This window comes from Plasmodium reichenowi, chromosome 5 (genome assembly GCF_001601855.1).
Source record: "Plasmodium reichenowi strain SY57 chromosome 5, whole genome shotgun sequence".
Taxonomy (NCBI): Eukaryota; Apicomplexa; class Aconoidasida; order Haemosporida; family Plasmodiidae; genus Plasmodium; species Plasmodium reichenowi.
Genome location: NC_033650.1, coordinates 651,499 through 677,922, shown reverse-complemented (window position 1 = coordinate 677,922; position 26,424 = coordinate 651,499). Strand labels below are relative to the sequence as shown.

The following is a 26,424-nucleotide window of genomic DNA, read 5'->3' as shown; positions in this document are numbered from 1 at the left end:
AAAAAAAAAAAAAAAAAAAAAAAAAAAAAAAAAAAAAAAATTCTAATGAAATTATTTAAAATATAACATCAACATATATATATATATATATATATGTTAAATTTATGAATTCTAAAATTCATACATAATATACTTAAAAAGGTTTTGTATATTCAAATAAGAAATTATTTATTCATCGATATATAGTTTTTAAAAAATATGATACAGTGGGTTTATTGTATATAATTATTTTTTCGCATAATAAGATATAAATATAATATATATATATATATATATATATATATGTATGTATGTATATTTATTTATTTAATGATAGTATTTTATATTATCGCTATCAAAAAAGAAGGGATAAATATTTTCTTATTTAAAAAGGGAATAATAATTATAGCAAAAAATAATTATATATATATAAATGGATGAATGAATCGTTTATATATATATATAATAAACTCTATGTTGTAAAAATGTTAATTTGTTATTTTATATTTTATTTTTTTAAAACAATCCTTCTATTTAAATCAAACCTTAAATATATATTTATAACATACATATATATATATATATATATATATGTATATATATTATATATATGTATACAATTTTATTTTCTCTATAATAATATAAAATAAATATATAGTATTTCTAGAGAAACGCTGTTACAAATAATGATGATTGTCCTTTTTTATTAAAAATAGTATATTTTGAGGAATATATGAAAAATAAGAAAATGTATATATTATTATGTTCATATATTTTAATAAATAAAAAAGCTTATTATATTAATAAATATAAATAATATATATATATATATTTAATAATATATATATTTTTCCCCTTTGTTTTGAAATTATCTTTATTTATATATAATATAATATATATATATATATATATATATAATGGAATGGTAAAAATCAAATGAACTTATTCCAAAAAAGCAATATAATATCTTATATACTTTTTGAATATGAATTTTTATAAAAATATTCACATGCCACATTTTCAAGTGGTATAATAGAACTGCTCAACATATTTTTGTATATATGAAAAATTATACATATATATATATATATATATATATATATATATATATAATTTATTTATATATTTATTCATTCATATGGAAGTAGTATATTTATAAAGAAGGTTTCTTTTTACAACATATAAAATATAGATATTATGCATACTATTATATGTATATTTTTCAACAATAACCTATAATAAAGAACGGGTGTATATATATATATATATATATATATATGTATATATTTATTTTATTGGGCGGAAAAATATTTATATCTCTATATTTAATCATTTATTAAAATATTCATCAATAATATGGTTATTTCTAAATATATGTCTTGCATGCACCCAAAAAAAAAAAGAAAAATCAAAAAAAAAAAAAAAAAAATGAAAATCAAATAATTATATATTATAGTTTATGTATATTTATATATATTTAATTTCTGTCTTATTATTGCTATTGTAAAATTTTTATATTATGAAAAAATAAAACATTATAAAAACCATTCAGGTGTAATGTACTTAAGTATTTATGCATGAACAAAATAAAAAATAAATAAGGTTCAGAACATTTATACATTTATTTTTTATTATACATATACAAAATAAAAAAGTCAGCAAATTATATATGATAAGGAAAAGAAAAGAATTATCATATCTTCTATTTCTTTTATGTACTTGTAAAGAGTAAGTTCTATTTAGCGTATATACAGATTCTCCAAAAATATGGAATAAATGATATAAAATTATTTATAAATAAATAAATAAATATATATATATATATCATCCTTATGTGTATTTATATATTCTTCCTTTTTTTCACTGGTAAGTTTTCCATTTTGAAAAAATAAAAAAATTCTACATAAAAATGAAGTATTCACATTATAAAGAAAATTATATAGAATCTAACTTAAAAGAAGAGGTTACCTTTTCAAGTGATGAGACTACAGATACAAATATTGTGAAAAGAAAATATTATACAGAAAATAAAAAGCAAAAAAAAGGTAAAGAAGAAAAACGTTCATTCGTAAATTATTTAAAAATAAAGAACAAACCCGACAACATAAATAAACAATTATCTATAGGAGATAATTTCAAAATTTTAATATATGGATGTATGGGAATAAGAACATATAAAGTATATTGTTACATAAAATAAATAAATAAATAAATAAATATATATATATATATTTATGCACAATTTATTTTTTTATATATTTGTTTTGATTCTTTTAAAGCTACATACTTTTTATATCTTCATTTTATATTTATTTATTTATTTTTACCGAAAACATTCAAATTATTTTCTTTTATAAAAAAAAATTCGTATAACAAAAAAAAATTGGTAACATAACTTTCAAACAAAAAATAAAAAAAAAATAAAATCTATAAAAATCAAAATGAAATATATAAATATGGATACCACAGTTAATTATTACACATTATAAATAAGTGTTAATAAAAAAAAAAAAAAAAAATTATCCCCAGTTAAATTTATTGTATGTATCATGAATATCATCAAAAAGGTCATTTGGATTTTTATATTTATCATTTTTTATTTCATATATATTATTTTTATTTACGTTTTCATAATTTAGAAAATTATCTGTTACATTGATAATAGGAGCTTTGTTAAGATTTAATAAAACATCGTTATTTGGATGTTGTTCATATTTTGTTATATTATTATCTTTTGTTATTTTCATATTATCTGAATTATTGAATGACATATTCATGTGTCTAGTTATATCCCTCTTATTGTTTAAATTATTTTTTAATTTTCTATCAATATTTTTTATATTTTTTTTAATACCTTTTAAATTATAATTAATAAAGCTAGTATTAATTAAATCGTTATTTTTTAAAACACAATCTTCAAAAGTACGTGAATTTTCATTAGCAAATTGACTTAACTCATCTTCACAAATTATATAATCTTGATCAAAAATTTGTTTTTCTAAATTATTTATATTTTCACTTTTCTCTAAATTATTGAATTCTTTATTTTTTAATATAATCCAGCAATGTAGCATCATCCTTTCAACATGTATTTTTTTTTTTTTTTCATTACATAATAATATGCCATCATGGCGATTATCATAATTGTTATTATTATTGTTATCATTTTCTTTTATTTGAATATCCTTTTCATTCTCATTTTTTCCATTAACATTATTATATTCAATTTTATATTTATTTGTTATCATATCATCAAAATATGTTTCATCACCTACAATCGAACTTCCTAAAGAAAGAGAATGTAACCTCAGTTGATGTCTTCTCCCTGTTACTGTTCTCATCTCGCATAATGTAACCTTTTCATTATTTATATAACTGTGTTTATAGGGATATATTAAACTATAACAATACTTACCATTGTCATAATAATCATTATAATTATAACAAAGTTTCATTTTAAATCCTTCCTTGTTTTTACTTATAGGTGTATTTATATGAAGGATATCTAATGGTAGATGACCATATAATATAGCCAAATATATTTTACTTATATTTTTACTTTCTATATTGTAATTTAAAATATTGCAGCTTAGTTTATCTTTGGCGACAATAAGAAGACCGCTGGTCGCATAATCAAGTTGTCCACATATCCTAAAATTAAAATAAATAAATATAAATAAATAAATAAATAAACATAAATAAATATAAATAAATAAACATAAATAAATATAAATTAATAAACATAAATAAATATAAATTAATAAACATAAATAAAATATATATATATATATATATATATATATATATATATTTATTTATTTATTTATTTTTGTGAAGTATGTATATCCTCTTATAGAAAAAAAATATAATTTCATTATATATTACCTAAATACATCCAATTTCCTTTTTTGGTAAAGTAACGTCTCTACAGATGGATATATGTCATCGAGTTTTCCTTTCTCTAATTTGATATCATATGGTTTATTAAGAACTAAAAAATAATCATTCTCATATATTATTTTTAAATCGTGACCTTTATATGATTTGTATAAGGGTGTTGTAACATGATTTTGGAACGCTTCATATTCTTTCTTTTCTTCTTTCATATTATAATTGCGAACAGTTTTATATTTTTGTTTTTTTAAAAATGCAAAAAAAGTATTTTTTTCCTTACTTCGTTTCGACGTATGATGTATTAATCTTCTAAAAATCATTTTCTTCTCTTTATTTTTAATTTTTCACATATTCCTCTTAATTATAATTTAAAATAAAAATTGTAACATAAATGTATTTATTTAGATAGAAGGTAAATATAATATCTATATAATATTTTTTTTTTTTTTCTAAATGGTTATATATATATATATATATATATATATATATATATATATATATATAATATATTTATATACACATATAATATATGATCATTATATATATATATAATTATATGAAATAATTTCGTTAATATCAGAAAATGTTTTATTTCTTCTATTTGATTAATTTTTTTTTTTTTTTTTTTTTTTATCTCTTTTTAATTTTTCTTCAAAATGAATATTATAATAATAAAATTAAAAATATACTAACAAGAATGTTATATTAAATCAAAAAAAATAACAATGTAAATATAAATATACATAATTATATATATATATATGTAATATTTATTCCTTTTCATATTTTGTACTTACCCGTACTATATATTATGTTAAGGGTCATCAAAGTACTATTTCTTCTTTTTTTATTTTGGAAAAAAGGTTATAGTATTAAAAAAGGGATTAAAAGAAACGCTTCATTTTATCATATACTTTATTATTTAAATAAAAATAAAAACAATGACACAAGCGTTTTTGAATGTAACAAAAGGGAGAGGAACATAAAGAATTATACATCACAAAATATTAATATCCATAATAATGTTAAAAATTTAAAACATAAAAATTGTTATACCATAAACTGTAATCCATTTTTTTTTGTACATAATGATTTTAAAAAAATATGGAAAAGAAAAAATGTAAAAAAATATACCAAACTTAAATCTCACAATGAAGAAAATATTTCGAATAATGAATATAGTTCAAGTATGCAAGTAAAAGATATAAATCTGGAAAATAAAATGACCTTAAATGAAATGAATAATGAAACTACACACAACTTACATAATAATAATAATAATGTGGATGATATAAATAAAAAGAATGTAGACAATTTTATTAGCGATAATATGTCCAGTACACATGATGATAAAAAGGTGTTGAACCAGTTAGATGATAGTTTTAAAAAAAAAATAGAAAAAGAAATTATTTCAGAAAAAATAGCGAATGAACAAAATGAAGTTATTAAAAAAGTAAAGTTACCAATTATTGGAACACAACTTAAACCTTCAGGTGGATTTACAAAAGAAATTCTACAAATAATTCAGGAAAGTAATAATTATATTAATGAAGTTAATAAAGAAATTATTAATGAGAAAATACAAAATAAAATATCTGGAAATGATTTATCATTTTTCGATACGGATGAAACTTTAGAAAAACATGAATTAAATTATTTAAATAAAATATATGATAATAATCATATATTAAATATATATAATTTTCTTTTAGTGTGGAAACAAAGAAAAAATATTGATTTGTCTGTATTTGTATCTAAATTAAGTGAACACTCAAATATATTACCTGGAGAAAGAACAGTAATTAAATTTTCAGAAGTAGAGAAGGTTCAGTTTTTAAAAAAAATAAGAAAAAATAGAAATGTAAGTATAGCTATGATATTTGTTGACAACAAAAATGCAAATAATCAAGAATCATCAACAGTTAATCATAATATGTTTCCTATAGGTATTTTAGCACATCCTCTAGATATCTCATTATTAGATAAAACTGGAGAAATATCTGTTTTAAATTTATACAGATTCAAAATCGATAGTTATAATATAACTAATGATGACTTTTTAGTAAATTGTAAACTTTTTGTAGATAATAATACTACACTTAATAATTTTGATTTAACACAAGAAAATAAAAAAATTATTATGAATCTATATGATAAAATATTGCAACTCAAAATTTTATATAATGAAAAAGTAGGACGAAAACAAGAAAATGAAAAATTAAAACATGTAGAAAATATTACGCAACGAATTGATGAATATATTAATGTCTTAAATATAAATAAAACTATAAATTTTAAGGAAGATAAACTTAATTTCTTTACATCCTTATATTTAGAATATTTTTCCTTTCTTGCATTAGACATGCATGCTAATATACAAACTAAACTACAATTAATGTATACAGATAATACAGAATTACGTCTACATAATGTTAAAATCTTTTTATTACAATTATATGATGACCTAAAGCTTAAATTAAAAGGTTTATAAAAATATAAAAATTTTATTTCATATATTAAAATTTTAATTATGAGGCTACATCATGTCAAAAATATATTATTTATGATAATATCTTTTGGATTTTATTTTTAAATTTTATACCGTAATTTGAAAATTCTGTACATTAAAAGAGAAGATGTATCTAATGTACGTATGTATATGTATGTATATATTTATATATATATTATATATATAATAAATATAATATATTATAATACATCATTAATTATGTTAAAATTTTAATATTTTAATATTTTAATATGTTTTATGTTTTCTTTTTTCTTTTTTTTATTTTTTAAACCTTCAATTACATAATTTATAATATTTTAAATATATAATTTTTTTTTGAAAGTAAACCAACCAAAATAAGCCATTATATTTTTTATTTTTTTGAATGCATATAGATATGTAACATTTATTTTTCTTTTCCTAATTTTATAAAAAATATTTATATATATTATTATAAATGTTTTTTTATTAAATGAAATTATATATTACAATATATATAAGGAAAACTTTCATTTCGTTGTTCACAATTTTGTGTTAACGTATTTTAGCATTCGTATATAATATATATATATATATATATAATAATTAAATATATCTCTAATAATATTAATAATATATATTAAATAATATAATATATATTTTTGAGTAAATGCAAAATTTTATTTCTATAAATAAATAAATATATATATATATATATATATATATATATGTAATATTTCCTTTTTTTCTTTTTGTATTACTTTCATATGAAGAGAATTATTGAGCATTCGAATTTTTTATCATATATATTATGTGTATATAAGAATATATTAAATTTTGTTTCTTTATATATTATATGGTAAAATAAAGTATATAAATTAATATATTTATTTTAATTGACGTCTTTATATTATATATATATATATATATATATATTTGTATATTATGTATTTCAATATTGAAAAATATTCTTTTATAAAAAATGAGATGAAACATATATACTCGATTTAAAAAAAAAAAAAAAAAAATGTGAACACATGAGTATATATTTATAAAAAGATCTTCTCATTTTTATTACAAAAGGATTATAATTTCTACATATTTAAAAAAATATAAAAATATATATACAATATTTAATACATATTCACACGTATAAATATTATTATTTACACATAGTAATATAATATAACACATACATATGTAACTTCTTTGATTTATTGCTTTTATTTTTTAACAACTTGAGATGTTTAAAAAAGGTCCAAAAAATAAAAAAAAATTAAAATGCAAAACAAAAAAACAAGCAAACGATTCGTTCTGTGATTCAATAATATATCCTGAGAAAGATATGGTTGACATATTAAGACAAAAAGAAAATTTAAATAAAGAAAATTTTAAAAAAGAAAATTTAAACAAAGAAAATTTAAACGAAGAAAATTTAAACGAAGAAAATTTAAACAAAGAAAATTTAAACGAAGAAAATTTAAACAAAGAAAATTTAAACGAAGAAAAATTAAACAAAGAAAATTTAAACAAAGAAAATTTAAACGAAGAAAATTTAAACAAAGAAAATTTAAATGAAGAAAATTTAAACGATGAAAATTGTTTCTTACAAAAACGAACTGATGAAAATGAAAATGAGAATAAAGAAATTATAAATTCAAATAAATATATAAAAAATGAATGGGATAATACTTTATTATCTCCTAATGAGATATATGAGAAAAAAAATAACGAAATAAATGACAAACGTATTCTGGAAAGTTCTAACAATATAAATGTTATGGATATTAGTGAAAATACAGATTCCATTTATGGACAAAATAATAATAATAATAATTATGTAGAACCCATTAAATATGAAAAAAAAGAATACGAAATTTGTAATTCAAATTCAAGTGTTTTAAAATCTGCTTCTGATAGTAACATAGACGAACAAACAAACAAAAATAATAATAATTATAAAAAGGAATTATCTATAATACTTAATAATGAGGAAATAATAGCTTATTTGAAATTAAATAATAAAAAAGATATAGATGAAAAAACAAACTATCTATTCCCATCAATAGATATAGATCATAAATCTTATTCATATCTTGAACAGGGACAAGATGATTATCTCATGGAAATGGATAGAAAAATTGACAAAGAAATTGAAAATTTTCAAAACACATTTAATCATTTTTATAATTTAGATAATACAAATAATAAATTTGATTATAATAATGATAATAATGATGATAATAATGATGATAATAATAATGATAATAATGATGATAATAATAATGATAATAATGATGATAATAATGATGATAATAATGATGATAATAATGACAATTATAATAATAATAATAATAATAAAGATGATAATAATAATAATAATTATTATATAAATGAACAAAATAAAGAAGAAATAACAAAAAACTTAAATAATAATAATATATTAAATACTAATGAAAATAATGTCCCAAATAATATGCTTGCTGAAAAAATAAATGATACATACGTTGGACCAAAAAGACCAAATAAAAATCATATTTTTACATATAAATTAAAAAAAAATATATATGGAAAAATACAAAAACAAAAAAAATGTTCACATTCCACAACAAAAACAAGACATTATACTTTATTAAATAATTTATTTAATATAAGTAAGAAAAACATTTTAGACGATAAAAAATTACAGAAACATTTAAAAAAAAAAAAAGAAAAATATTATATATTCCCATATAATTATGGGAATACACAAATTCAACTAATAACCGGGTATATTAGATGTTTCAAGAAATACTCTTTATATAAAGAATTTAAAAAACATGAAATTAGGAAAAATCAAAAAATAAATAATGAAGAAGAGAAAAAATTAAATCATATAAATAATATGCAAAATGAATTCCAAATTTCGTTATTACTTTGTGTGAATGTGTCTAATTGTATATCTCCTTCTGAATTTTTGGAACATTTTTATCCTTATGATAACTTTATATTCTTTTTAAAAGTATTAAATACAAAAAGTAATGAAGAATATATGATTTATTTTTTAACATTTCATATATATGTAAAACAAATAATGAAAAAATCTCGCACAATTACTTTTTTTAATATGAAAAAAAAAAAAAATGTAAAATTATATCTTGTGAAAGATATTACAATGAATAGAATATCATGTATAAATAAAAAAAAAAAAAAAAAAAAATTTATAATTAATACGGACACGTTTTTTGACTACAATGAAAAAAAAAAAAATAGCAGAATAGAAGATTCCTCATTAGCATATTATCATATGCGTACCAAATTATATGAAATCCAAAAGAAAGCATTTATTAATCCATTATATATTATATCGCAAAATAAATTTCAACTTTCATGTGCAGTTTGTTTAGAACCTTTATATTCCGAAAATTTGAGTAAAATAATATCCTACATATTTCATAATCATTTTGAAAAGAATAAAAATTTTACGGGAATCAAAAAAAAAAAAGATGCTGATAATATCATAAGAATAGACAAGGATAAAAATGTTCCTTCAAATTTAAAATTTAAATATATGTATGGAAAAAGGGACACAACAAATTTTAATAATAAAGAAAATCTTAATGATTCTTTAACATTTGAAAAACAATATGAAGATAATAAGGAATCATTTAAAAATATACCACCTGATGACATATTAAATAAGGATATTACAAGTAAAGAAGAATTGGACTACAATAAAGAATTTAAAGATTTTAATAAAAAAAAATATAATTACTATTTACACGTTATACGTTATATTAGTTCTATACAAAATAAATATGATAGCGAAATTAAAAATAAGTGGAAGAAAAAACAAAATAATGTAGACACTATATATGAAAACAATAAGGTGTATAATAATGTATGTATTAATATACTTTGTGGTCATATATTTCATTCGAATTGTTTAAAAAAATGTTGTTTTACGTCTTGTCCTATATGTAGATATAAACAATATAATTATCAAATAGCTAATTGTGATATTTGTGAAAAAAATAAAAATGTAAAAATATGTTTATTTTGTTGTTTCATTGGGTGCTCTATAAATTATGAAGAACAAAGTAAAATAAAAGAAAAAAAATTAAAAGAAAAACATAAATTTATTAAGAGGAAATTATATCTTGTTAAAAGGATTTTATATATTTTTATAAGAATTGTATATCCTTTTCTACAAACATGTCATAAAATATATCTACATGGAAAATGTAATATGATTGAACAACTGGAAAAAAAAAAAATGAAGTATATAAAAAATATGGAAATAGAAATGAATAACATTCGATATAATACCCATAAAACAAATAACAACAAGGTTGAGCAATTTCCTGAAATTCAATCTATTAAAGAGGAAGACAATAATAGAGATAAAAATGTGAATAAAAATATATACGAGCACATAGACCCTAGAAAAAATAAACACAGATACAGTATGAATAAATTCTACAAATATATTTATATAAGAAATATAAAAGACAGAATACAACAAAATTATATTGTATATAATTTTAAGAGTAACAAAATAGGAATACTGAATAAAGTACACTTTAATATATCTAGTTATAAAAAAAAAAAAAAAATTAAAAAAATAAACACCTGTAATTTATACAGTGTGGTATTAAATAATTCTACTGAATGTACATTAACATATGAAAAAAAAAAAAAAAAAGAAGAAAAAAAAAACAATAAAAATAAAGATAACAGTGACAATAAAAATAACAAGAACAAGAAATATATAAAATGTAATAGAAAGAACAATATTGATCATGCAATAGAACACTTTTATAATACCAATCATAATTATTTTTATGATATTTCTAAAAATTCTGTATATGACTATAGTAGTCAGTTATATACAAAAACAATTATAAATTTCAAAAAGGAAGATAAAGAAAATTTGAATGATATGTACTCTGTAAATGCAACAAATCATAATGATGAAAAAGAAATCATAGATAAAAAAAATATCATAATGTATATTTATGAATATAATCAATTATTATGTGCTTTATTAGAAAGTCAAAGAAACAATTTCTTAGAATCCATATCAGATATGAAAAAAAATTATGAAAATATTAGTAAAGATAATTTTAATGAAGCTAATAAAATTTTCAAACAACTTAAAACTTTACAACAAAAAAATCAAAACTTAAAAAATGATATAAAACAAAAAATTAGCACACTTCATGAAAAAAATATTAACAATGAAAATTTAAAAAAGGAGCTTCAAAATCTCGAGCTCATAAATAAAAAACTTTCTGATGATCAAAAGAGGGAAATAAATAATTATGAAATGAAGGCAGAAGAAAAAAAAAAAATCATAAAAGAAAAACAACAAATCATAAGGGAGCTAAAACAGCAGGTAAATAAAAAATAAAATAAATAATATAAAATAGACATTATTAAAATAAACAATTTATTTATTGAATGATTAATTAGCGCATATAAATTATATTTTCCTATTCCAACTATTTTTTATATTATATTTTTATTTTGTTTCCATGTACGCACATATATATATATATATATATATAGATTTATATTTATATAATGATTTTTACATATATGTATGTTTTGTTTTTATAAAGATAACAGATTTAAATTTTCACAAACAGGCTGTCTCCAAGTTTAGCTTGAGTCAAGAAACTGCGGTAAAAACAAAAAAAAAAATATAATATATATATATATATATATTTATCTATTTATTTATTTATATTAATATTTATAATAACATATATGCCTTCATATTTTATTCATTACTTTTTTTTTCATTTCAGAATTCATCTTTTATGATAGCGGAAAAAATTACGCAAAATAGTAGGTTCAATAAATGAAAATGCTTAACCATAAATTGTTATATATATATATATATATATATATGATGCTATTTTTTGTTTTTCTTTATTTTATTTTATTTTATTTTATTTTGTTTTATTTTATTTTGTTTTATTTTATTTTGTTTTATTTTATTTTTTTTATGTGTAAAATTCCTTTTTTATATATTCTTTCCATTTCCTTTTTTGTTTGTTTTTTGTTTGGTTTCCTTTCCATTCCTTTGATTTTTTTTTTTTTTTTTTTTTTTTTTTTTTTCCCTTATAAACTCTTGATTAATGCATATATTCGTGTTTGTATTTTACTCTTTGCTTATTATATATTTGTACTTTTATTTATAAACCAGTGTATATTTTTTTTTCTCATTTTTGATTTAATATTTTTAAAACATTTTTCTTCGTGTAAAAATAAGTTTTTATAATTTTCACTGAATAACTTATTTTCAAAAAAAATTGGTAGTATATTTTGTATGTTATACTTTGTAAGGTCTAAGTTGATATCATGAGAAGGTGTCAACTTAGAATCCCCATCGTTCTTGTTAACATGTTGATTATTTTCGTTATTATTATTATGACCATCTTGAAAACATTCTATAATTTTTTTTATTTCGTTGTAATTTTCCAATGTATTATTGTTGAGACTCTTTTCCATGAGTATATGAAAGCATTTTCTTAAAAAATCTGACTCAAATAAATGTTTACCTGGAAAGAACCAATTTATATTACATTTAACCGATGTATTACTTGTCATAGATGATAAAATAATATTAAATATTATATGTATATTAAAATGTGTTATATTATAGAAATAAAAATGATATTTATATCTTTCAAAAACATAATGTCTTAATGCATATTTATATTTAAATGGTGATTTTAAATACGTATATCTATACTGTTCTCTTTTTCCTCTTTTTCCAATAATATGATTGATTTTATATTTTAAAATGTACATATCATTTCCTGATAAGAAATTATGATCTTCTTTTATATCTAAATTATTTTTATTAATATTATAAAAAGATGTTATTTTCTCATCATTATCTTTTTTATTACATATATTTAATGGATTAATAAATTTTAATAAATTTTCAATGTTTTCATCAATTTTTACAATATAATCATTATTATTAATATTTAATCCTTCTACATCTTTCATATGATAAATTATATTCTTACAACTATATGTATTGTATGTGTAAATGTTATTCTTCAAATTTTCTATCGTTTTTTTCATTTCACTTCTTCTTCTAGTGATATACGTCACTTTAATATATTTCATAAAATAACTGTTTATCCCCATATTGTTTTTTTTTTTTTTTTTTAAAATGAGGACAAAAATTAATAAAAATAAGAAAAAAAAATAATAATATATTAGAAATAAGTGTTCATTCTATATATATATATATATATATATATATAGGTAGAATTTAATCCATTCTCTTATGCTTTTATTATTTAATTCTTTTGTTCTTTGTTATATATTGTTTTTTTTTTTTTTTTTTCCCTTATTTGTTTTAAAAATAACAAATATATTCTGACTATTTATATACGAATAATTATTATTGTATTTATACTATTAATATATATATTATATATATATATATATATATATATATATATATAATATTACAATTAATCTATTTTTAATAGCTAAATTAAAAAAAAAAAAAAAAAAAAAAAAAAAACACACACACACAATAGTATATAAATCATAAATGAATTTTTTTTTTTTTAAGTAAATATAATTATATCAAAAATAAAATAGATAATATAAAAAATATTCATTTAAGTTGGTATCAAAATATGTACCCATGATTTTACACATAAATAACTAGCGCTCAAGAAATGGTATTCTATATAATGTTATTCTTTGTTTTATAAAAAATAACTATATGAATATATATATATATATATATATATATATTCATATTTCCAAATATTGTAATATTATTTGAGCCCAATCAAGTTTACATCTAAGTACAAATGATAAATATTTTCTTCATATATCTAGAAAATATTCTTATAACAGTATCTATTTTAAAGGATTATATAATACATTAATTATATATCCTATCGCGAATATAAAAAAATAATATTATATAATGAAAAATCGTGAAATACCATTCTTGTTTTGTCCTATATTAAAGTAAAATTTCTTATCTAATAATGAGGAATATAAATGTATTATATATATATATATATATATATATATATATATATATATATATTTATTTATTTATATATTTATATTTGTTCATTTATCTTTCTACCATTATATTATATACATGTTATTTACTCATTTCTGTAATCATTTAAAAAAAAAAAAAAAAATTACTCCTTATATTAATGTAGATAATTGAAAAAATATTTAATAAATCATTATAACAAATATACAAAACATTTTATTTATTTATTTATAATGAAGGTAATAGGATTATATTTCGTGTTTAGATATTTCATTTCCTTTATAATTTAAAAAGTATAATTGTATTTTTCAACTGAATCATTTTTCATATTAACATCATTCCTATTGACAGTTTTGTTTATTCTTTTTTTTTTTTTTTTTTTTTTTTTTTTTTAATTAATTCATTTATTCTTTATTTCTTCCATTCCATTCTATTCCATTTTCTATAATGCAAAATTATACATTCAATTTTGTCAATGAAAAAAAAGAAAGGAAAACAATTAAGCAGTATGATAATATTATAGCAGAAACTTTAAATAGTTATAAGAAATACTGTGGTGTCCATAAAAAAAAAGATGACAATCATAATAATCATAATAATTTGATCGTTGAAAAAAAGATAAGACGAAAAGAAGATAATATTAAAGAAAATAATGTCATCCATTTAAATGATGTAAGAAAAGATACCTTTCAATGTAATGACGAATCGTATTTTAGAAATTTTAATATCAACCTATGTGTACGAAAAGAATTATTGAAAGACAACATATTAAATAAAATAAAATACTATATAAATGAATATGTTTATGATGTAAAAGATAAAATTAGTCATGAAATATTGCGTGCTAATGATAAGAAAAGATTATTAAAAACATATATATATGAATTAAAAAAAAAGAATTTCCTTATTCTAGAAAATTTATACTTCTACTTCTGTAATATCAATAATTATTATGATTATGCATTAACAAAAATGTTTCATAATTTATTATTAGTTTTTAATGAAAAAGAAGAAAAAGATATTTTACTTGTTATATACCTATTCCTCATTTTATTAAATGAAAATAATATTAATAAATATATTTCATATATATTTGATTGTCTCATTCTTATCTTAAATGCTGATAAATATAATCTACCCACTGATGAAAGAGATGACACACATCGTTTGTTTGATCATAAACCTATGGTACTTAAAAATTATACTGTAAATGAGAATGGAAGATATTTCTTATTCCTATATTTTTATTACCTCCTATGTATAATATCTAAACAACAAGTAATATAAAATACATACACACACATTATATATATATATATATATATATATATATATATATAATAAATAAAAAGAATATACAATATAACCAATTTGATTATTCCTTTGATTTAGTATCGGCGCTTAATTTATATGACCCTTTTAAATGTTATATATAATATTTGTACATGCTATATATAAATACTTTTCAACTTTTATTTCCTGTCCTGTTCATATATATATATATATATATATATATATTATCTGCTATGTTATATACTTACATATTATTTAAATTGTCATTTATTTCATATTATATTTTTTCAGTTTTCAAATTACTCAGATAAAATAATTCGAATTTGTTTAGTTGGTTTGTTTGATGGTTGCTGTTACATAAATGTGATAATGATGAATTTGATTGAAAAGATAATAAACGAAATAGAAGATGAATACATAAATTATCATTATATAATTTGTACGAGTCTTTTAAAATGTCTATGTAATAGGTATAGTAAAATAAAGATTCTATGTATGAATACAATGATTAAATTAATTATAAAAAATAATAATAATTCTAAAAATTATAAAATTATTGAAATGTTAATTGGTTATAAGGATCCTAATATAATTCCTATAAAAAGTTTTTATGATTCAAATTATGTGCATATAAATTATTTATGCATATTATTTAATGATAAAAGTATAAAAGTTAAATTCCATTTTTATTCATTTCTATTTATATTATTGTATGAATTTACCGATTCCAATGATTTCCTTACATTTTTATTACCCTATATGTTTTCCGCCTGTTTTGATAATTACAAGATATTTAGATTATTATCATTCTTATATATACAATTATTATCAAAAAAGAAAACATTCCATGTAAATAACAATATTAAGGAAGAAATTATATATGAATTTTATCCTGAATGGTCATATAAAACAAATTTTACCTTACCCTTACCATTAACCACTTATTATTTTCCTCATTCATATAATAACTCCAATTTAATATGCGAAAATATGTATCAACTTAATTTACATATTATAATTGATGAAGAAAAAAAAGAAGAACAATATCAAGATGAAATGAAAAAAAAATTTCATATAAATTGTCATACCCCAAAGAATGATATGAATGAAAATATTAATATAAAAGAAAATAGTTATAATAATACATATATATATAAAAATATAATATCTGATAATGAAAACGAAATTCATTATAATTCGATTGAATGTCATAAAAAACAAAACGAATATAATAAAGAATATTATGAAGTATTACTAAATAATTTCATCAAAAGTAATGAACATATTTCAAATATCTTAATAGATAATAAAATAACAAATATTGATGTAACACACAACAAATTTAATGTAGAATGTAAACAACTAGCTTTTACACTATTAAATTCATACTTTAAATATTTATATAAAAATATAGATGGTTGTACAAATTTTGAAAAATTAGAGAGAAGCAAAATTATTTTACTAATTTTTTATTTTATTGAAGATAATATAACAGAACATATACCTTCTTTCATAACCTTTGTATTGGATATATTTGAAAATAAATTAAATTTTGAACTATGGCTAATATATATGAATTCTTTATATTTAATAGGATCTTATGTTAAACCTACTAATTATTATTTCTTTCTTGAAAATTATTTGAAAAATAAAATAGAAAATAAAAGTATCACAATAAATTGTCTATATATGTTAAATCAAATATTTATTGGAACGATAGAAACATATAAAAATATTAAGAAGAAAGCATTAACAGATTCGTATATACATGAGAGTTTTTTATTGATATTGAATGATCTAATAAAATTATTCTTTTTCATTTTAAATGAACATGAATATATGGAGAAGTATGTTCTCATTTTACAGGTAATGAGAGAAAAAAAAAAAAAAAAAAAATATTATTATTACTATTTATTTTTTATTTTTATTTTTATTTTTTTTATTTTTTTCATCTAATTTTAGATAATTCATACCATAATTATGGACGAATGTGTTCATCAACGAATGGAAGAAAAAAATATAATTTACTTAATAATTTTGTTATATATAATATTTAATAAAACAAGTAGTATAAGAAAAAATATAATGAAGAAAAAAGACAGAATATGCATAAGTAAAAATTGTTATATTTCTGTCGACATATTTGATCTTCAATTTTATATAGACAGGTAAATAGGATTTGTTGTAAGGACGGATCTTATGAAAATTTTTATATAAATTAAATATTTCCAATGTATATATAATATAAATTAGTATATTCGATTTTGTATTTATGAAGTATTAATAAATATGTATAAACACACACACATACATAAATACATAAATATATATATATATATATATATATATATATATATATAATGTACCCTATTTATGATATAATCAATGAAATTCATTTATTATTTATCCTTTCATATAGAATAAAGAAACAAAAACGTTTTGAAAATCTCGATCTTAGTAATGACCTTTTGAATATTAAAATAAGCTCAGAGATTATATATGAAGTATTCAAATTTTCAGATGATAACATAAACCAACAAAAATTAATTTTAGAGTTATTATCAGATGAAGTGTTGTATAATACATATTATGCATATTTCTTAATACAATATATTATTAAAAAACAGACGTTCTTTTTTGATAATAATTTTTGTCTGTTTTTATGTAATATAATAATAAAAATTTTTAATCTTCATCAAAATGAAGAGAATTTACTTAAAATCGTAATACATGAAAAAAGTTTAGAATTAAAGGATATTCAATCTGAGAATTATAAAAAGAATAAAAATAAAGTGAAACATTCCTTTTTAGAATATGCAAGTACAATGTTTTTATTATATATATTTAAGAATATAAACATATATGAAACATTTGAAAATATAATTAAAATCTGTCAAATGATTTATCACCTTTTGATTGAAATAAGGAACCCTTACTCCTTTTTATTTTTTATTAAATACACAAGGTAATAATAAAGATTAATAAATACATAATTAGGTTTACAATATATATATATATATATATATATAGGTGTGTTTGTGTGTGTACACATATATATATTTATATATACCTACCTTTTCTTTTTCTTTATTTTTTTTTAAGTTTGGTTGAGAAGCTTTGTGATATTTTAGAGTGTAATGATGTGAAGAGTATGTATTTCTGCAAATACATAATTAAGGATATTCATATAAATTATGAAAAATACATAAACAATGATGGAGATATAAGATATTTGGATAATATAAATATAAAAAGCAAATTACATATCCGTAAAAGAATAAATGACGAAATAGATCTTTTATTTTATTATATAAGTGGTTGTATTTATATAGTGTATTATAAAGCCTTGTATTGTTTTTCATTTATATTAAATAGTATGAATGAAAAAATCGAAGGACTAAATACGCACAAATTATTTTTATCATATTTTGAGAATACACAAGAAAGAGTATTAAAAATTATAAAAATAAATCAAAAGAATGATTATAATATTTGGAATACATACATGACATCTATTCAAGATATATTAAAAAACCCCAAATTTTCAGAATTCTTATTTTTGAAAAATTATATTTTACAATCAACAGATTATAGTCATCTTATTATAAATATTCATAAGTACTACAAACATTCATATGATTTTTTAAATAGTATTAACACATTTGTTTTAAATCCCATATTTTTTAATTATTTCTATGAATATAATAAGTATGAAAATAGTTTGTTTAATTCCTTTTTTTCTTGGATCTCTTCAAATAAAAAAGAAAATATCTCAAACGGGGATATAAATCAAGCATCAAATGAAAATGTAAATAAAATAACAAATGGGGATGATAATAAAATACAACATAACAATGATGACTTTATAAAAAATATGGAAACATTTTTTAATTCGAATAATAAAATGAAAGATATCAAATATATTAAATATGACGAAACGAATTTATTCAATTATTTTAAAAATCACGATTTCATTTTATATATGAAAAATTATAAAATTTATAATATTCCATTTAAAATATTAGAATATAGGTCAATTATAATTTTATTGTATTCTTCTTTATTATTTTATGTTCAGGATTTTTTTGTAATAGATATATCTGAAACGGTTAATTTTTCTTTATTATCAAAGAGGGGTATAGGATTATGTGACGAGTTCTTTTTAAAAAAATATTCTTATGCCTGTCACAATTTGAAAGCCTTTTTTAATATTCTTATATTGGTAAATATATAAGTTGAAAAATATATGAATAAATATTATATATATATATATATATATATATATATATATATATGTATATATTATTTCATATCTGAATCTCATATTTAACAGTTATGTTTGAATAACGAGCACATATTGAAAGGGCGCTTAATAAAAACAGTTGAAGTAAAGAATGTCAATCGAATTAAACATATAGATAATAAGTTTTTTCATAAAATTGTTCGTAGCCTTATTATAGACGATGGTTAAAGAAAAATATATATATATATATATATATATATATATATATATATATATATATGACACTTATTTATATATAAACATAAAAATATATCTACGTACATTATATATATATTTTCCTTATTCAGAGGAAAAAACATTGATTGAAGGATCATTTTGCGAATGCATAAATTTTATTCTTAACATATTATGTAGTTCTTATAAGGGTAATATCCTTAAAATGTTTATTAATGTATGTATAAGTAATAAAATGAAATATCTTTCTATCGTTATATTTTTTTCATATTCGTATATTTTTGTTTTGCTATTTAATATATTTCTTTGTAGACATTTTAACCGATTTAAGAGATACATATATTAAAACTAAACATGTTAAAAGATTGGATGTTTGTAATTATATAATTAGGACATTTTTATAGAGGAAACTAAAATAAAATAAAATAAAACAAATAAATAAAAAGAAGATAAATTATGTTATTTTGAATTCATTCGTTCATATATATATATATATATATATATATTACATTACCAATTATTTGTATTATTATTTATTCATCCATAAATTTTATTAACATTTTATATTTTTTTAATATTATTGTGTGAAATTATGTAGACGCAACATAATTTATAATATAAACAATTAAACCATTTTGAGAACAATTCAAAAACATATATGAATTTCCTATGATATTTGTTAAAGTAATATACCTTTGAAAAATATATGATTCTATAATAATTGCAAAAATATTTATACATATTAAAAAACATGTATACGGATATAACAATATAAATTCTTTAAATATAATATATATGATTTTTTTTTTTTTTTTTTCGAGCATATATAATATATAATAATATATTATAAATATATAATATAATATAATATAATATAATATAGTGATCCATGTATTATAAAAAAAAAGTACATAATGAATATATATATATATATATATATATATATATATATATATATATATATATAATTTTTCTTTTCTTTTCTTTTTGTTTATTATTTAATTTTTGTTTAATTTACTTATTCTGTGAAAAATATATGCATAACATTACATGAACGAAGGTTAATATTAAAAGGATTTTTTTCGTGGTCGTTACTTTTACTATATATAATTATAGAAGCATGGATTATAATAATAAAATATAATATAATATAATATTATATATATATATATATTTTTTTTTTCTTTGCTTGTTCGTTTGTTTTTACATTTTCTCATTTATCATTTTAAAATAAAGAATATATTTTTCTACTGTACATAATAAAAAAAAAAATATATATATATTTATATATATATATTTATATTTATAAAATAAGATGCCTAAATTAATACCCGTTTATGATAATGAAAAATCGTTAAAAGAGCAAAATGAAGAGGAGTTAAAAAAGCATCGTAAATGGGATAATATTCATTCGTTAACAAAAGAAAAAAAAAATAGTAAACATGAAAATGAAGAAGAATATGATTCGGATAATAAATATCATCTGAAGTAATATTTATATAAATATAAATTTCTATCGCATATTTTAATCATGTGCATAATATATATAATATATATATACATTTATACATATTATTTTTTTGTTATGTTCTTTCTAGGAAAAATAAAAACATTCCGAAGAATGCAAAAGGCCTTTACTTAAAAAAAAGGAAAACGTCAACTGAGAGTGAAGATGACGATGTTACCAAAAATATCCAAAAAAAACAAAAAGAAAAAAAAGAAGACATTAATATATCTTATAAATCCAAAACTAATGATAAATCGTCCAGTAGTTCAAGTTATTCATATAAACATAAAAATAAAAAAAATGAAAAAAATAAAAAGAGGAAAAATTATCCCTCCATAAGCCATTCTCCCTTATCAAGTATTCCATCATTATATACATATTCTAATAGCGATAGTGAATCTAAATATTATAGTGATGATGAGAAGAAGGATGAAAAACAAAAAAAGAAAAAAGATAAAACAGAATATAGGAAGCACTATAATGATAAGAAAAAAAAGAAAAACAAAGAAATAAAAAATGATGACAACTTATCAGATGAAGATGATAATAAGAATGATAAAGAACAAACTAGTAATTATGAAACATTGAGTGATGATAATGTTAGTGATCAAGGAAAAAATAAAGAAAAACATGATAAAAAAAATATTCATACTGAAATCCAATCATGTTCTGATACCAGTAAAAAAGATACACATTATAGAAAATATGGTTCAAACGAAAATCTCCATGTTAATAGTGATGAAGAAAATGACTCGTATTACCATAAAGACTATCATGGAGAAAAGAGAAAAAAATCAAAAAATGATGAAGATAATAAAAGAAGAAGGAAAAAACATAAATCTCATAGAGAAAATTACAAATATATAAGTAAGAGGAAATATAGTCGTGATAATCATGTTAGTAGTAGCATGGAAAGTGATGATAATGATAAATATGATGAAGAAAAATATAAAAATAAAAGAAGAGAAAAATATAAAACTTATAGAAAAGATACAGATTATAAAAAAAGACATTATACATCTGATGTATCTCTTAATGATGAAGATTTAAAATATAAGGATAGAAAATATCATCATTCAAAAGAAAATAATAATTATGGAAGATATGATTATAAAAAAAATGATATTCACAAAAATTATAAGGATAAATATGATTATTCAAGAAGAAGACGTGATTTTCATAATAGAAGAACACAATTACGAGATAATTATTATTATGAAAAAGTAGACGATATAAAAAAAGAAAATGATTCTGTTAATAATGAGAAAAACAATTCAAGCGGAAATACAAAGCAAATTGATAATATACAAAAAGATAATAATGTGGAAGAAAATGATGTTATACATAGTGATAATAGTGAAAAGGAAAAATTAAAAAAAAGAAATGAAATAAATAAAAAGTTGCAAGAAAAACTGCAAGAGGAAAAAATGATGCAATCTTTGGGTTTACCCTTAGGTTTTATATAAAAAATATTTTATTTAGGTGACAATTTCAAAACAATATAATATTTTTATTTATGTTAAAAGTTGACTTAACCTTAAGTTTTATACGCCAAAAAGGAATATGAAATGAATACATAATTATCATGAAATTAATAATAAAAAAAAATATATATATATATATATATACATATATTTTTTTTTAAATTAATGTGCACAATATATATATATATATATATGTACATATTTAATATATATATATGAAAACAATTGACAAACAAAAAGAAAATTTTTAATTTTATTAACATTTTTATGTGTAAACAGCATATTATTACATAAAAATTGACATATACAATAAAAAAAAAGATAAATCTAAACAAATGAAATATATAATATATCAATAAGATAAAACTTCCAAAATATATGGTAAAGAAAAATTACAATTCCATTGAGAAACAAAAATATGTGCATAAACTGAACACAAAACATAAATATATTAATTAAAAAAAATTTTCTTTATATATATGTATATATATATATATATATATTTTAATTATTATTATACTTTTATGCATTCTAATATACATACATTTTAATAATTTACACATGAAGAAAAGCATAAAAATATATAATAAAATTAAGAATATGACATCAGCATATATATTAATTTATAAATCTATATATTTGCTCAATATATAATGACGTATTGTTGATATAAACATAATATTGACAAATATATATTAATTAGTTTGTATATGTAGGTAAATTTATAGAAATGATAATTATGTTATACGTATAAAACAATATATAAATACTTTATAATTAAGGCATAAATAAAATATAATAAAATATAATAATATATAATATATATATATATATATATATATATATATATATATATTGTTCCTTTTATTTTTTTAATATCTGTATTCGTTACTCTTAAAGGGACCGCTTTTGTTGACTCCCAAAAATTGACATTGATTGTCATCCAATTCTGTCAAGGAAGCGTTCAATTTTTTCAAATGATAAAGAGCAACCTTTTCATCCAGATGTTTAGGTAACAAATAAACTTTATTTTCATATTTGTTTGTATCCTTGTTTTGCCATAAATCTAATTGAGCAAATGTTTGATTACAAAATGAAAAGGACATAACAAATGCTGGATGTCCCGTTGCACATCCTAGATTTAATAATCTCCCTCTAGCTAAAACAATAATTTTATTTCCATTAGGTAAAGTAATTCTATCAACCTGTGGTTTTACATTTTCTATATGTATTCCTTTATAATTAAAAAGTTCATTTACTTGTATTTCATCATCAAAATGACCAATGTTTCCAACAACAGCATTATTTTTCATTTTAAGTAAGTGTTCTAATTTAATAACATCAACATTACCTGTACAAGTAATAAAAAAATCTCCTTTATCTACAATTTCATCTAAAGTAACAACATTAAATCCTTCCATTACAGCTTGTATAGCACATATGGGATCAATTTCTGTTACATATACTCTTGCACCTAAACCTTTCATAGAAGAAGCACATCCTTTACCTACGTCACCATATCCACATATGACAACGATTTTTCCAGATATTAAAAAATCGGTAGCTCTCATTAATCCGTCAGGTAAAGAATGTCTACATCCATACACATTATCATATTTTTGTTTAGTGACAGCATCATTTACATTAATAGCAGTAAATAATAATTCATTTTGTTTGTCCATTTTTTTTAATCTTAATACTCCTGTAGTAGTTTCTTCAGATACACCTATAATTTTCTTTGCAATATTCGTCCATTTCTTTGGATTTTTTAATATGGAATTTTTTAATAAAGTTAGAAAACATCGTTCTTCTTCATTTTTTGCTTTTTCTGGATCAGGTAATATATTTTTCTCTTCATATAATTTTTCATACTCAACACCTTTATGAACTAATAAGGTTGCATCACCCCCATCATCTACAATCATATCTGGACCATTATCATCTCCATCACCCCACGTAAGGGCACTTTCAACACACCACCAGTATTCTTCTAAAGTTTCATTTTTCCAAGCAAAAACCGTTACATTTTCTAATGTACTTACCGCTGCTGCAGCATAATCAGCTGTTGAATAAATATTACATGAGCACCACCTAATCTGAGCTCCTAATTTTTGTAAAGTCTCAATTAATAAAGCACATTCAACAGTCATATGTAAACAACCAGTAATTTTAGCATTTTTTAGTGGTTGATCTTTTCCATATTCTTCTCTTATTCTCATTAATCCGGGCATTTCATTTTCAGAAATTTCCATCTGCATTTTTCCAAAGGGGGCCAAACTGATATCTTTGACCTTACTCTTATTTTCAACCATTTCTCAAAAAAATATATAGAAAGAAGTAAAATTATATGCCTATGGGTATGATACTTATTACCTCTTTAATATAAAAGGAAGAAAAAAAAAAAAATATAAAAAAATATAAAAATAAATAAGTATATATATATATATATTAATAATTAAAATAAATAAATAAATAAAACAAAATATTATATTTATTAGCTTTTATTTTTTATATGTTCACAAAAAAATTGACAAATTCAATATACTCTTCATGGAGTTATAATATATATATATATATATACAATTTTGAAGTGATTATAAAATGTAAGAATTATATCTTCAAAAAAGAATAAAAAATATATACAATAAGTATTATATGATAAAAAAAAATTATATATATAATTTTTTTAGAATACATATAATTTCTTTTATATATAAGAAATATTAAGGTTATAAGGAAAAATAAAAAAAATAAAAAAAAAATATATAAAAAGAATAAAAGATATATAAATATTTATTATAATATAATTTTATTAATTTATTTTATTTATGTTTTTATTCATTGTTCATTTTATATAAATATAATATAATATAATGTAATATAATATAATGCATATATATTTTTTATTATATACCTACTATTGAATTAGATATTCTCAATACTTTATATAGGTAATATATTTTTTTAAGATAATGTATGATCACTATATTTATATGTTACATGTGGGTGAAAAAAAAAAAAAGTAAAATTTTATATGATAAACATGGAAATAAATAAATATATATATATATATATATACATACATATTATAAGTAAAATATATTAATATTAATTTATATTATTTTTTTATAAAAAATGAAGGATAGAAAATATATAAAATTATACATATAATATATATTATTATATTTATAATAATTTATACCATTATATATATATATATATATATATTTTTTTTTTTTTCACCCACATGTAACATATAAATATAGT

General features: G+C 18.6%; 8 protein-coding genes across 8 annotated transcripts; 5 read left to right on the top strand and 3 right to left on the bottom strand.

The window, feature by feature from the left end:
• Positions 1-1,888: 1,888 nt before the first annotated feature.
• PRSY57_0520700 (hypothetical protein) lies at positions 1,889-2,179 on the top strand (the record flags this gene model as incomplete). The annotated part of the gene is made up of 1 exon (XM_012906275.1): positions 1,889-2,179. One exon carries the CDS (start codon positions 1,889-1,891, stop codon positions 2,177-2,179), a length of 291 nt encoding a protein of 96 aa, XP_012761729.1.
• A 319-nt stretch (positions 2,180-2,498) lies between these two features.
• PRSY57_0520600 (ribosomal large subunit pseudouridylate synthase, putative) lies at positions 2,499-4,193 on the bottom strand (the record flags this gene model as incomplete). The annotated part of the gene is made up of 2 exons (XM_012906274.1): positions 2,499-3,630; positions 3,865-4,193. 2 exons carry the CDS (start codon positions 4,191-4,193, stop codon positions 2,499-2,501), a joined length of 1,461 nt encoding a protein of 486 aa, XP_012761728.1.
• Positions 4,194-4,684: 491 nt separating this feature from the next.
• PRSY57_0520500 (hypothetical protein) lies at positions 4,685-6,364 on the top strand (the record flags this gene model as incomplete). Its single annotated transcript, XM_012906273.2, has 1 exon — positions 4,685-6,364. The coding sequence occupies one exon, from the start codon at positions 4,685-4,687 to the stop codon at positions 6,362-6,364; it is 1,680 nt and encodes a 559-aa protein (XP_012761727.1).
• Positions 6,365-7,604: 1,240 nt separating this feature from the next.
• PRSY57_0520400 (hypothetical protein) lies at positions 7,605-12,210 on the top strand (the record flags this gene model as incomplete). The annotated part of the gene is made up of 3 exons (XM_012906272.2): positions 7,605-11,738; positions 11,965-12,027; positions 12,154-12,210. The coding sequence occupies 3 exons, from the start codon at positions 7,605-7,607 to the stop codon at positions 12,208-12,210; spliced, it is 4,254 nt and encodes a 1,417-aa protein (XP_012761726.2).
• Positions 12,211-12,523: 313 nt separating this feature from the next.
• On the bottom strand, positions 12,524-13,510 carry PRSY57_0520300 (hypothetical protein; the record flags this gene model as incomplete). The annotated part of the gene is made up of 1 exon (XM_012906271.2): positions 12,524-13,510. The coding sequence occupies one exon, from the start codon at positions 13,508-13,510 to the stop codon at positions 12,524-12,526; it is 987 nt and encodes a 328-aa protein (XP_012761725.2).
• A 1,333-nt stretch (positions 13,511-14,843) lies between these two features.
• PRSY57_0520200 (hypothetical protein) lies at positions 14,844-20,570 on the top strand (the record flags this gene model as incomplete). Its single annotated transcript, XM_012906270.2, has 8 exons — positions 14,844-15,674; positions 15,981-17,555; positions 17,652-17,857; positions 18,109-18,654; positions 18,792-19,911; positions 20,023-20,155; positions 20,280-20,357; positions 20,479-20,570. The coding sequence occupies 8 exons, from the start codon at positions 14,844-14,846 to the stop codon at positions 20,568-20,570; spliced, it is 4,581 nt and encodes a 1,526-aa protein (XP_012761724.2).
• A 911-nt stretch (positions 20,571-21,481) lies between these two features.
• PRSY57_0520100 (hypothetical protein) lies at positions 21,482-23,139 on the top strand (the record flags this gene model as incomplete). The annotated part of the gene is made up of 2 exons (XM_012906269.2): positions 21,482-21,654; positions 21,765-23,139. 2 exons carry the CDS (start codon positions 21,482-21,484, stop codon positions 23,137-23,139), a joined length of 1,548 nt encoding a protein of 515 aa, XP_012761723.2.
• Positions 23,140-24,029: 890 nt separating this feature from the next.
• On the bottom strand, positions 24,030-25,469 carry PRSY57_0520000 (adenosylhomocysteinase; the record flags this gene model as incomplete). The annotated part of the gene is made up of 1 exon (XM_012906268.2): positions 24,030-25,469. One exon carries the CDS (start codon positions 25,467-25,469, stop codon positions 24,030-24,032), a length of 1,440 nt encoding a protein of 479 aa, XP_012761722.2.
• Between the last annotated feature and the right edge of the window lie 955 nt (positions 25,470-26,424).